Raw genomic sequence first — 13,073 nt, 5'->3', positions numbered from 1 at the left:
GTATGTCTGCAATCTCAAAGGCAATACACAATTGTGTTCAGAGCTTATTCTAAATGGAGCCACCTATACTGAGCCAGAAGATATAGCAAACCTCCTGGCTGATAAATTTACCTCCAGCTTTACTCCTGTCTCCCCCTCAGCCTTCCCTCAGGAAATATCATCAAATATAACTCCCCCTACTATCACTAGGGAATAGGTTCTTAACGCTCTCTTTAAGACCAAGAACACTGCAGCAATGGGCCCAGACAATATCACAGGATGCCTTCTAAATAGCATGAAACATAACCTATCAGGGTTTCTGGAACTACTATTTAATTGTAGCCAACAAATAGGCTTCATGCTCATGCATGGAGAAAGGTAACAGTTATCCCTCTGCACAAAGGTGGGCCATCTACAGACTAAAACGAGAGAACCTGAAACATGACCAACCAATAAATCCAATGACCAGGAGAAAATTCACAGGGATCTAGAAGGTAGCATTTTGGATGTGCACTTGGATCTTTGTGAAATGAAATGGCAGTTAAAGTTAGATGCAACCAACATCCCAGGGATTAATGAAAATATTAATATAGCACCATTGTTGAAATTTAAACACATTGTAGGTTAATAATAATTAAATGTTAAGAGTTTATTTATAAAGTTTTGTTTATTAGAAGTCCAAATTGTCGCTGTGTTAGTTAGGTATAATTCTTTTTTGAATTTTTAATGAAAAATATTTAATGAAAAGTTGTTTAATGAATTTTTAATAATGGTTGTTTTATAGCCTGTGCTTTTAAAATTATTCATTAATTAATTATTTAATGTTAATTGTTTAATAGAGTGTGGGTTGTAATAAAATGGAGTGAGTTATTTGTGCAAGTGTTCTGATGAAGTCTTTTACTTTGGAGATGAAACCTAGGTCAACGTTTGTTTCAATAAACTATTTACTTTTCTGGCAAGCAACTCCAGTTTGTTTTGGCTGCTCTTTTATCTCCTGGTCGTTGGGCCATCTACAGACCCTGGAAACTACAGACCCATATGTGTCACCAGTCTTATATGTAAAGCCATGGAAATAATTATCATGGAGATGATCAACAGAAGTATAGTAATCCTCCAGACACTGGTCCCAACCCAGTTTGGTTTCATAAAGGGCAGATCATGCCTACTCAACCTGGTGGATTACTTTGAGAAGGTCGCCAAAGCAATGGATGAGGGCAAAATCGTTCACACTGCCTACCTTGACCTGGCCAAGGCATTTGACACAATACCCCACTCAGGCATTGTTGACAAACTCAGGAGGTTAGGTACAAACCCACATGTCACTCGGTGGTAGCCAACTGGCTCACAGACAGGACCCAGGACCAGTCACAAGTGGAGTCCCTCAGGGATCAGTCCTTGGACCACTCCATATTGGCATTTACTTTGCAGAAGTCAAGGCCAATGTCAGTGGTCTCTGCCTGACTAAATCTGAAGAAGATTTGCAAATTAGGAGATGACATTGAATCTCACACTGACACAAATGTTCTCCAGGAGGTGCTGACACAGACAAACCACTGGTGTCAGAGTCATGGACTAAAACTAAATGCCATGAAAAGCATAATAGTATCCTTTGGGAAGGCATCCATCCCTGGTAACTATCATATTGATAACACACTCCTTAGAGTTGACTCAGTAATCAGAGACTTAGGGACACACATAAATAGTAATCTAGTCTTTGATCATCATGTGTCTGCAGTGGTGAGGAAATCATTCTATGTTACACAACTTATGGCATCTAAGCCCAAGGAAGTCATTGTTCCACTGTATTAGGCATTCATCAGACCTATCATTGAGTACAATACCCCCTGTGGTATTTACCTAACCAGGCATATCCAACAACTGGAATGTCCACAGACGTTCCTCACTAAAAGAATACAGGGCATAAGTAAGATGTCCTATGCAGACCGCCTCAAGGCCCTATGTCTGCATTCTGTCACCTATAGGCTTTGGAGGGGAGACCTATGCCTGACATACAGGGTATTGTCACACCCTACTCTGATGGACCTCCTGCATATCCACAAAACAAACAGTACCAGAATTAGCTGTTTTAAATACTTAAACCTTGCCTATGATATAAATAGGACTTGCTGGAGAGATAGGTATGTATCCCAGAGACTACCCTGTCTATGGAACAGGCTCCCCATCCATGTGAAGCAGAGTTCCTCCCTAATCCAATTCAAGTGCAACTTGGACAACTGGATGGAAAACTGGACATTCATCTCTGGTTTGGCACTTGTGTCTCTGCTGCAAACAGGTAACCTGTAAATGGTTCATCTCCCAGGCCCATGCTTACACTTATCAAGGGTATCAGAACTCATCAGAGATTTGGGATGCATGGCTAGGTTTAAAAAGGCCCTTGTGGTTGTTAGCCTAGTAAACACCTATGAACCTATAAGCAGTTTAATAAACACATAACATAAAGTTGCAATACATAGAATTACTTATAAAATTCCAGATAGATGTGCTGGCAGTGTCTCCTTCTGTCACACCCCTATACAAATCACATCAATGCTCACAAATGACACAGAACCATCCACAAAATTCCAGATAGCTGGGCTGGCAGCATTTCCCCATGTCACATACCAGAGAACTATGAAGGTTATAAAAGACTAGAACATAAACATATATTTAACTTATTGTATTACATTGTGGCTAACTTGAAGAGAATTATGTGCAGGGACTAGAAATACAGAGTCAAAATATACCACTGGTTAAAAGTTTTCAACTGATACATTTGGATGCTTTGTAGAGGCTTAGAATAAGGCTCTTCCTATGAAGATGTCAATTAGTCCTGCCCTAAGAAGTTCAGACAAGAAAGGTTGTACCCAAACCATGCTTCTTTTGAAAATGAGGTTGAAACTTATCAACTTTTTAGTTCTTAGAAATTCAGGTAAGTACCACAGATAAATTTCTCCATCAACTTGACCATAATATATGATATATAGACTGGCCTAAAGTCATTTCAGTTCCTTTTTGATATTTCTCCTTATGAGTCAGAATGATTATTGCCTTCTTCCACAGTGATGTTATCATGCATCATTTTGTACTCTAATTTTTATGGAATTTTAAAGTATGTGCTAAAATGAAATTTAATTAAGAAGGGAAGCTATTAGATGCTGCTGAGCCTGAGTATATTTTTTCCTCAGCAACCTTCTAATGTATTCCCTAAAATTTCAATCAGCTGAACATTGTGGAGCAGAGAAATCCATTGCAAACCAGCTCATTCTTTCTTAGTATACAGAGTTAAGTATTAGGTTGTGTCTCCATGTAATAGCCATGATAAACCACATCTAATTTAAAAATTCATGATCGAGATTAAAACATATTTAATGATGCCTCACATATGTGACAATCCATTATTTTATATAGTTTAAAATATACCTACTGTCCACCTCCCTCCATCGGTTTCCATGTCACAGTAAACATTTACTGGAGTGTACGGTCCTGCTGGATAGATTTGATAAACACCGTTCTTACGATGCCCTTGATTGTAGATTTCATCACAGGACAGGGGAAAACATTCTGACTGTAGGCAATCTGGAAAAACATGCATTTAACCAGCATTAATCCAACTGCATCTCCTTCAGCACCTGTTTTATAAAGATCAGTGAAATAGCAAATGACTTAGGCAGGCTATCAAAAACAGAGTAGGAAGTACAAGCATTCTGTAAAATTAAGGGGGAATGTTTCTTTTATCATTATCAGGATTTGGGACAATGTATGATACAATCATTGCACAAACAAAAAAAAAGGAATTGTTCTAAGAATTCACTAACAAAATGGACATTGTAAAGAAGACGATGTAGCAGTAAGCATTTGTATAACTGAGACAGATTACTGAGTACTGGTTGTCTAATTACAGTTACACATAGAATAAGTAGGCTTTATCACCTAATTACTGGATTTATTGTTGCTACATATGATCTGATATTGCACATCAAATGGGTTGGTATATTTGAAAATATCTGATTACACTTTATGCCAGACACCTGAGGAAAGGTATGGCTTTGTGAATGGAAAATTCAGTGATGATTGCTGTTTCTGGTCTTGAAGGAGGTGAGTTACACTTTCATTACTGACAGCTCACCTTTCTTCATTCATTCATTCATTCATTCATTCATTCATTCATTCATTCATTCATTGTCTGATTGCTTACTTAATCCAATGCAGGTTCATAAGGGAGCCACACTGTAACCTGGCACTGAGCAAGTATGATGTTTAGAAGGTGGCCCTGAATGGGATGCCAGTCAATCACAGGAGGTACACACACACACACACACACACACACACACACACACACACACACACACACAAAAAAACATGGGGGCAGAGCCAGAATGGCTAACTGAAAGCAGCTAAGTTTCAGAGCTCCATAAATTATTAAAATATACAAAAATATCAAAAACATATAGATAAATGTCTAAACTACATAAGTAGTAATTTTGGTGGATTTTTACAAACATTTTCCTGTCAGGAAACTTGGAGATTTTTTCAGCTTCTGGAAATGAGTAACTCAAGGAATTCTCACCCTGATACAGCTTTAAAGAAAAAAAATACAACTGATGTCAATCACCTTACAAGAACCATCTTTGAAGATGGGTGATTTCAAAGAAAATCTTAAAATGAACTGTCAAAATCAAACTGATGTTTTTAAGGAGCCGCTACAACAATATCAGACAAAAATAACAAATATAGAGACTTCTATAAATGACAATGAAGGTAGGTTTAAAGAAGAAGAAACCCAAAACGAATTCCTTCTAAACAAAATACAAATAGAATAACTTCCCCAATAGCTGAAGGACTCCAAAGTAAACAACGTAGAAGCACCAAGCAAAAAAACAAGAAGTCCACCGTTACATTTTATTTTGAACAGTGGACTTTGTTTTTTGCTTGGTCTTAAACAAAATACCTGGCTGCTTAATAAGGTGGATGATTTAGAAAAATAGAAGAAGGGGAACCAACATTACAATCATCGGGCTACCTTATTGTACTGAAGGTGAGGACTTTATTTCATTTTTAACATCTCAGATTCCTGATCTCTTGGATCTAAAAGAAGGTTTCTCTTATCTTACAGACAGTGCCCCTTAGGATAACCTACTGGCTCAGCCCTCAAAAAAAAAATTCTTCCTAGAAAAAAAAAAATAATTTTTAATCATATCTGGGCAAGGAACTAGTTCTAAAAACAGCCTGGAGAAAATCACATCTAAAATATAATCAAAATCTAATTAGGTTTGACAATGATTATTCCACCAGAGTATTAGAGCAAAGAAAAAAAAATTGGCCAATAATAAAGCTGATTTAACAAAACAATATCAAGGCACAGCTTGCTTTTCCTGCCAAGATAAAAATATTTTATGCTAACAAAATGAGAATCTTTAATGACTTAGAAGAAGCTTCTTCATTTATTAAAATAACAATGTGGTTTCTATCCCTGAGGATATAGATTGGATATCTCCTTCTCTGAAGAGAACAAAAGAAACAGATTCCTGGACTGATGTTAAAAAGAAAAAACAAATGACTGATTCCAAAATAGCTGTTTCAGCTAAATCTCTCAAAGCTTCTACCATAATATGATTTGTTACTAGTAAATGTTTAAAATGGGAATGTATTTTCCTTTATGTGATCTTTGAAACAAAAGAGTTACTTAAATTAATTATCAGAAACATCCGTTATCTGGTTTTTGACAGACCGAAGGTTCAAGTGATTATTCTATACTAATACAGGTAACTCTTTTTACTGTGAGTTTTGAGGTTTAACTAGTAAATTAAAACTAAAAACAGAAACTTACTAATATAGTGTAGTAGACAAATTGAGGTAATGTACTTTCCTGGTGGTAGATTGGGACCTTGCATCATATAATAGATTCCACATTTGTGGTAAATTACGGCATGCATGGTCTCACTATCAAACAAAAGCTCTTTATTTATTTTTTGGGTTTATTTGATCATTTTTTGAGTTATCTTTTGTTTTTTATTTAGTTAATTTTGGTTGATTTATGGGCTTTTATTGAGTTATTAGATGTTCCTGGTTATTTTCATGTTGATAACATGCCTGTTGTTATTGTCATGGTTGATGAGTTATTGGACAGGATCCAAGATGGTTATTTACACCTTACCAATGATTGCTTTCATTTTTTTTTCTTTCCTGCCCATATCATTAAAAAAGGAAGGAAAGACAAACATTAACAGATGTGGGATGTGAAGCTTTCTGTACCTGGAGTACCTCACGAGCACATTAAGTTGTTTTATCTTATTTGTTCCTCGGCAGGACTTGAATAATGCCTGGGTTACCGTGGCAATGGGAAATGGTGATGTTAGATTTAACGGCTTTGCGAAGCTTCCTGAAGTGAGTCTGGGTAGTTCAATTGATAAATAGTAAATTTAGAGAATATCTGCCTTGTATTGCCTGGTTATTGCCTTATGCACACCTGAAGCTCCTTTTCATTGCTTACTTTGCTTCTGGATCATTTATTTATGTAATATAACATTGCAGCTTGAAAACAGGTGAGAGAAATGATGCAAAATGAATGGCTTTTTAATAAGACAACACCATTACTAGGTTAGCGATTTAACTAGTCAGTATAATATTTAGTACACGATTCTATTTAAATATTTTGTTGCAAATAACTTTGGATACACAAATATGCAGTTAAACAGCACAAGGTCTTTACCTCGGAGAACACGGTAGGATGTTCTTATAGTTCAGTGTAATACTGCAAGGCATATGGGACTTAAATCACACAGAAGGGAAGTTTGGGTGGAGAATGATAATTAGCTGACCCTTTAAACATTCAATTATTAGGCAGGTAATGAGATGTAATGGAAGAGAGGCTGTTAAAGATAATATGGAAGAAGCTGTAGTTTCAAATATTAATTAAGGTTATTTTGGAAGAATCTGTAGTATCTGAAAGAAGAGAAAGGTACACTGTTTTTAAAAGATGTACACCTGAGATACTGAAAAAACTATATATCATATATTTTACAGGTGTGGTGAGGCAATGCAAAGCTTTTGCCTAGTTGAAGTGATTTATTATTTTAATGCATTCTATTAAAACTTTCGATTCACACTGGTCAATTTCTGAAAATACTCTTAATATGAATTTAAACTAGTGAAAAGAGTCCTTCTGTTCATCCTTCCAGTTAAACAGAAAACTGTTGCTACCTTTCTGAACATTGTTTATTCATGTGGTTTTATATTTTTATACCTAAAAAAAGAAAATGTTAATTTGACCTTGCTGTATTGTGTACATGCTGTTTTTATCAGAAATTAGAGCTACTCTACAGTCTTCTGAAATCTCTAAATTTTGGTTGCATGTCATTTTATGGAATATTGATGTATTACATCTGAATTATTGCAGTTGATACACTAATGCAAATTAATACAAACCTGGCATGCAAAAAAAGAAAAAGAGAGGGGGCAGAAGAGAGACGGGAGGGGGAAAGAAGAGGAATTGAAAAAGAAAAGAGAAAGTGAAGTGGAAGGGAAGGAAAGAGGAGAGAGAAAAAGGAAAAGAAAAAAGGAAGGAGAGGAGAAAGGAAGGAAGGAAAAAAAAGAAAAAATATACTTCAGAGGGGACAAGGAGACATTTGCATTTATAAAATTAATAGAAGACTGTACAGTATTTAAATCACATACCTAAGAAACTGCTGCACTGTGCAGTATTATAAATTGTTTGAATTCTTTCATTATAGCTATTGAGTAACTGACCTTTAGAGATAAAATCAGCTTGATTTAAAAATGTTACTCTATAATACTCAGTGGCAAAGTCTAGAAATTTGTTATAACATATGTTAGTTACTTATTATGTCTGTTATCATATTTAAACATAGAATGTCCGTGATGTATGGAATGGAATACAGAGTATATAGTAATATGTATAGTTATGGAGCACTACAAACTGGGTAAAAATATTTACATAGATTCAAAGCATTCAAGATTACATCTTGCATATAAAACTTGCTAAGTAATTTGCATATGAATTGATTTCAATTGCATACAATTCTGATGTTTGCATTTGATTATAAACATATTCTACCCAGTGTTAATTTAATATTTACCTTAAGAAAAAGAAAAAATTATTGAGTATGCATATAACTTAATACGTTATCTTGATTCTTCTTATTTATATCAGTTTGTAAATACTACCAGGATTGTAATATGCCTTATTTGTCTGCAATATTTAAATGCTAACTGTTAATCAGATGTGATTACATTTAAAATTTATCAAGCCATAATAGGAAGTTAGGTGCCATATAACAATGACAATGACTTAAAATAGTTTAGAATAGGTTGATACATTCATTATTGCAATTTAGTTATTATTAATATTAAATTAAATATAATTGTAATTTATTCTAACTCATATTTAAGGTACTATCTTTTTTTGCAGCCTTACTTATATCAGGCATTTCTTAACTTACTAAGATTGCTGAAATATATTCTAAAAGATAGAATTTCCTGGTATGTTATGTACTTTAGAATGTTTTATTTCTTTCTTTATAAATTACTCTCCATATAATAGTTTAATTTATGGAGCTCAGTTGTTTCTGATTGCTCAAGGTATGAGGGATAATCTAACAGACCTGTGTTTATCTGTTAGATTAGGAATGATTTGCATTCCATGTTCAGAGTGTGACATTGTTCAATTTATGGTTGTTATTTTAATTATATTAATATTTAAATGTTTTCTTCTAAGCCTGACTTAATCTTTATCTTATCTGTATTCATAAAGGAAATAAGCTTGACTTTACTATCTAAAAAACTACATACTAACATAGTTTTATTGTTATCAGAGGGAATGGTTCAATAGCAACAAATATAAAAGAAAGCAATCTTTTAATAGCAATTTGATATGGTTCTAACATTGTTATATTTAAATACTAAAATTAAATAATCCAAGTAAAATATCTAATCTACTGAGATATCTAAGATTAAACAGTGCACAGGTATTTTTTCTTCAAGAAACACATTTTAAAACAAATGATAGATATACATGGTATCCTAATGAATATATGATTTTAGCTCAATCTTCTTGCAAGTCAAAGACAAGAGGAGTAACAATTTTATGGAAAAAGAACATTATTATTCCTGAAGTTATTTATAAATATTGAGATAAAGAGGTTCTTATAGCCATGATATGGGATTCACTAGAAACCTATATATTTGGTAAAACCCTTAGTTGGTACAAAAATAAAATTAAAGAATAGGATTCTGAGTTACAAGACTTACAATCTCGACTTTTGCTGGTGAAATCTGAAAAACTCCAAAACTCTCCAGAAATTAAAAAAATAGAGGAATTAAATAAGAAGCATAATGAAATTTTAACACACAAAGTTAATTTAGCACTCGAAAAACTAAAAATAAATTCTTTAGCTACTTCCCCTAGATATTTACATAGTTTATCTATAAGAGTTAAAATACATTCCAAAGTTAGTTATATTAAGAATATTTATCATGAAAAGATGGGAAAGAAAGTATTGGATATAGGAGATATTCTTAATGCATTTAGACAGCATTATCTGGAACACTTTAAAATGGGACATTACATATTGATCAATTAAATTTGGAAACAATTTCTACCAACAGAAAAAAAAAATCCTGGCAAACTAAGGTTAGATTTGCAAAGACCCATTTCTTTCAAATAAATAACTGATAGGATAAAAAAAAGAAAGTAAAACTAATAAAGCCCCAGAAATAGGTGGCATAATTATAGAGATATATAAACTCTTTCCCACATCCATAATCTCTCTTTTTCATAAAGCATTATTAGAAATCCAATCACAAGCAATAATACCGCCTTCTTGGAAATACTCTTTAATTACTCCAATCCTAAAAGAAAATAAAGATCCAGAACTTTGTACCTCATATTGGCCTATATCATTATTAAATAATGATTATAAGATATTTATGTCTATTATAGCAAAAAGAATGAAAATTCCATTATCTAAAATAATAGATAATGATCAAGCTGGGTTTATACCCAACAGACATACCCATGGCACTATCAAAAAGATACTTACTCTTATTAATTACTTAAATAGGGAAAATCAAGAAGCACTGATAATTGGATTAAACATGGAGAAAGCCTTTGATTCCTTAAGTTGGGAATATATGTTTGAAATTATTTGAATTTCCCCCTTCCTTTGTTTACTTTGTAAAGAATATTTATAAAAACAATTTAGCTTATGTCAAATTAGGCCCTTTCACCTCAGAATCTATCTCTCTAATAAAAGGCACTAAACAAGGTTCTTCCTTGTCGTCTGTTTTATTTGCATTGGCTATTTAAATTCTTGCAGTTTTAATACATAACAATTAAAAATAAGAGGAGTGGATGTTTATGATCAATGTAACTAGCATAATGCTATTTTCTGATAATATACTACTAACATTATCTAATTCCAAAGAAACTTTAGAGTAATTAGATATACTAATTGAGAAATATTATATGATTTCAGGTCTTCACTTCAATAGATAAAAATCTAAGTTTCTGCTCTAAATTATCTAGGAATTGTCTTATGCAATGATTTGAACAAGTTAATATTAATAAATTATAATAAAATCATTGACACAATTAAAACTTCTGTGGAAAAGTGGAATACAATATTATTGACCTTTGAAGATAGATTACAGTTAATAAAAATGGCTTTACTTCCCAAGATTTTGAAAGTAGCATTAGCAATTCAGTTATTTTTTGAGAGGCATGTCCTTAAAGAAATAAACACAAGTTTAATAACATTTCTATGGTTTCCTAAAAGAAATAGAGTAGCCTTAACTCATCACATTAGACCATGGGAACAAGGAGGACTATATTTTCCAGATGTTGAATCCTATATAAAGGCATCCATATTTAAAACTGTTATGGAATGTATAAATCCTAATTATTCTGCCAACTGAAAAGTATTACATACTGTTATATTAACAAATGAATCTACTTCATTAAAAAAATTAAATATTGGATACAATCAATAAACTGTGATATTTACTAAGTATCAATATGCAATACAATATAACAAGACCCACCAAATCATACTTGATTTATTACTGCTTCAACTCATTTAGGAAATTCATTAATGTAAATATGGATTTAAAACTTTGGTTTGATCTTTTAATCCCATTTATCACAACAAACAATTATCCTCACAAAATATGTAGAGAAATATTTACTTCTTGGGAACAAAAAAAATTATTTGTTGACAACAATCCCTTTAAGAACAAAAAGTTCTAGATATGCAAATGATAAAGGCAATTTATGAAATTCCATCTCAGGACTGGTTAACCCTACAAAGCATCTTAATGTATTCCCAGGATTTATGCAGAGTAGTTAACAGTTCTTCCTGTAAAGATACACCAAAACTTATAAATTACTTATATCGAATGATATATAATAACCATAACATGAAGAATGGTATTTCAAATGTATATAAAGAATTAACAACTTAGAAAATGATACCTAAAGTATCCTATCAATAACATATCTCTAAAGGTCATTCATTACATCTAACTGAAGAAATCAAATCAAACATTTTGCTATCAGTAAAACATACATATAGTACACAGTACTGGAAAATCTTTAATTGGAAACATTTTCATTGACCATTTTAACCCCAGATAAAATTACTAAAATCAGCTCTTCCAGAAATGGAATATATTGGGGATGTAAACAGGTATCTAGAGCTGACTGGAATCATATTTTTTATGATTGTATTAACATTAAACCATACTGGAATGGAATCAATAACTTCTTACAGGCCTTATTCAATGAGTCTTTTGTTTCATCTAAAGCTTTGATTCTTCTGAATGTAAACAAAGGTCCTCATTTGAATAAAACAAATCTACATTTACTTTGGACATTACTTGCAATGTCTAGGAAATGCATAACTAGAAGATGGAATTCAAATAAATTGCCAACTATGGAAGACTTTTTTGCTTTACTGAGGAGTTCAGCATTGATGGAAATCAAAATTAAAGAACTAAGGATTTATCCTAGGCCATTGGTAAACAACCCATGGAAAAAAAGTCTTATCATTCATTGATACTTTGAAACTAACAACAGATATACTCTGATAAGTATGTATTGTTTCATCTGTTCAGTAATTAGGAACATTTGCTATTATTACTGATGTCAGGCTGGCTGTAAATATTGTATATAGTTGTTTAAAATGTTATACATAATATACTATGAATGTTTTCATAATATTATTTGAAAATAAAATCTATATGAGTAAAAATAACATAACACACACACACACACACACATAAAAGTGTCACACTGTGCACACATATGGGCAATTTTGAGAAATGCCAGTTCATGTATGACATGTCTTTACATCAGAGAAAACACAAGAACCTGGCAAAATCCCATATGAATACAGGCTACACACAAAAGGTTGGAAATCCTTCATATAGTCATTCAATTTAGTAGACTGTCCTCTGTTCTGGGGCATCCTTTCTTTTTGGAATCTCACTGCAATTGCTGTTTGAACATTCGCCTAGCAGAAGCCTACTGGAACTGTTTATTTTGCTTTTTAAAGGATGTCGTGGAGAGAACATTAAATCCCTTGATAAACGTGGAGAAACAGGACTAAAAATCTGAGAGATACTTTGAATTGGCTTTCTTGTCTCATCCCACTTTTTAATGACCTCTAAAGCAGAAAGCCCAACAACTACTTCTCCATCCAAAGAAGAATTCAAGCTTTCATTATTGACATCCTCTGCGACATTTTGAGAACACTGCTGGGCAAATCTCCTCATAACAGTTCCATTGGCAGCAGTCCTAGAGTTGGTATCAACAGAATCACATTCACATTTCAAACAGTATGTAGTCACAAGACACAGAAGAGACCAGTTGATACAAAGCAAAATTCTCCTCACAAGAGGAAACAGATCCCAAAATATTCCTCATATTCTCACAAGAGGCAAGCATAAACTTCAACGTATGAGCTTGACAGCTGAGAATTCTAAAATCAGGTTTTGCAAAAATATACCTTTTTCCCAGATTTATCCAAAGACTTCCCATCCTTGTCAGAAGGACAGGAATTATTATTAACCAACTGTTT

At 33.0% G+C, this 13,073-nt stretch overlaps 1 protein-coding gene across 1 annotated transcript in view; it reads right to left on the bottom strand.

Moving 5' to 3' along the window:
* LOC122814334 (microfibril-associated glycoprotein 4-like) overlaps nt 1-12,768 on the bottom strand; it is a 78,543-nt gene extending 65,775 nt beyond the window's left edge. The window contains exons 1-2 of the mRNA XM_044086920.1: nt 12,522-12,768; nt 3,404-3,555 (exon numbers count right to left, since the gene is read on the bottom strand). Of these exons, the coding sequence (XP_043942855.1) occupies nt 3,404-3,555; nt 12,522-12,768 (399 nt within the window). The remainder of the gene's footprint in view (nt 1-3,403; nt 3,556-12,521) is intronic.
* Nucleotides 12,769-13,073: the final 305 nt, after the last annotated feature.

Source organism: Protopterus annectens, chromosome 10.part0 (assembly GCF_019279795.1).
Source record: "Protopterus annectens isolate FY-2018-M chromosome 10.part0, PAN1.0, whole genome shotgun sequence".
Taxonomy (NCBI): domain Eukaryota; kingdom Metazoa; phylum Chordata; order Ceratodontiformes; family Protopteridae; genus Protopterus; species Protopterus annectens.
The sequence above is the reverse complement of the archived record's forward strand: the minus strand, read 5'-3'. Positions and strand labels throughout refer to the sequence as shown.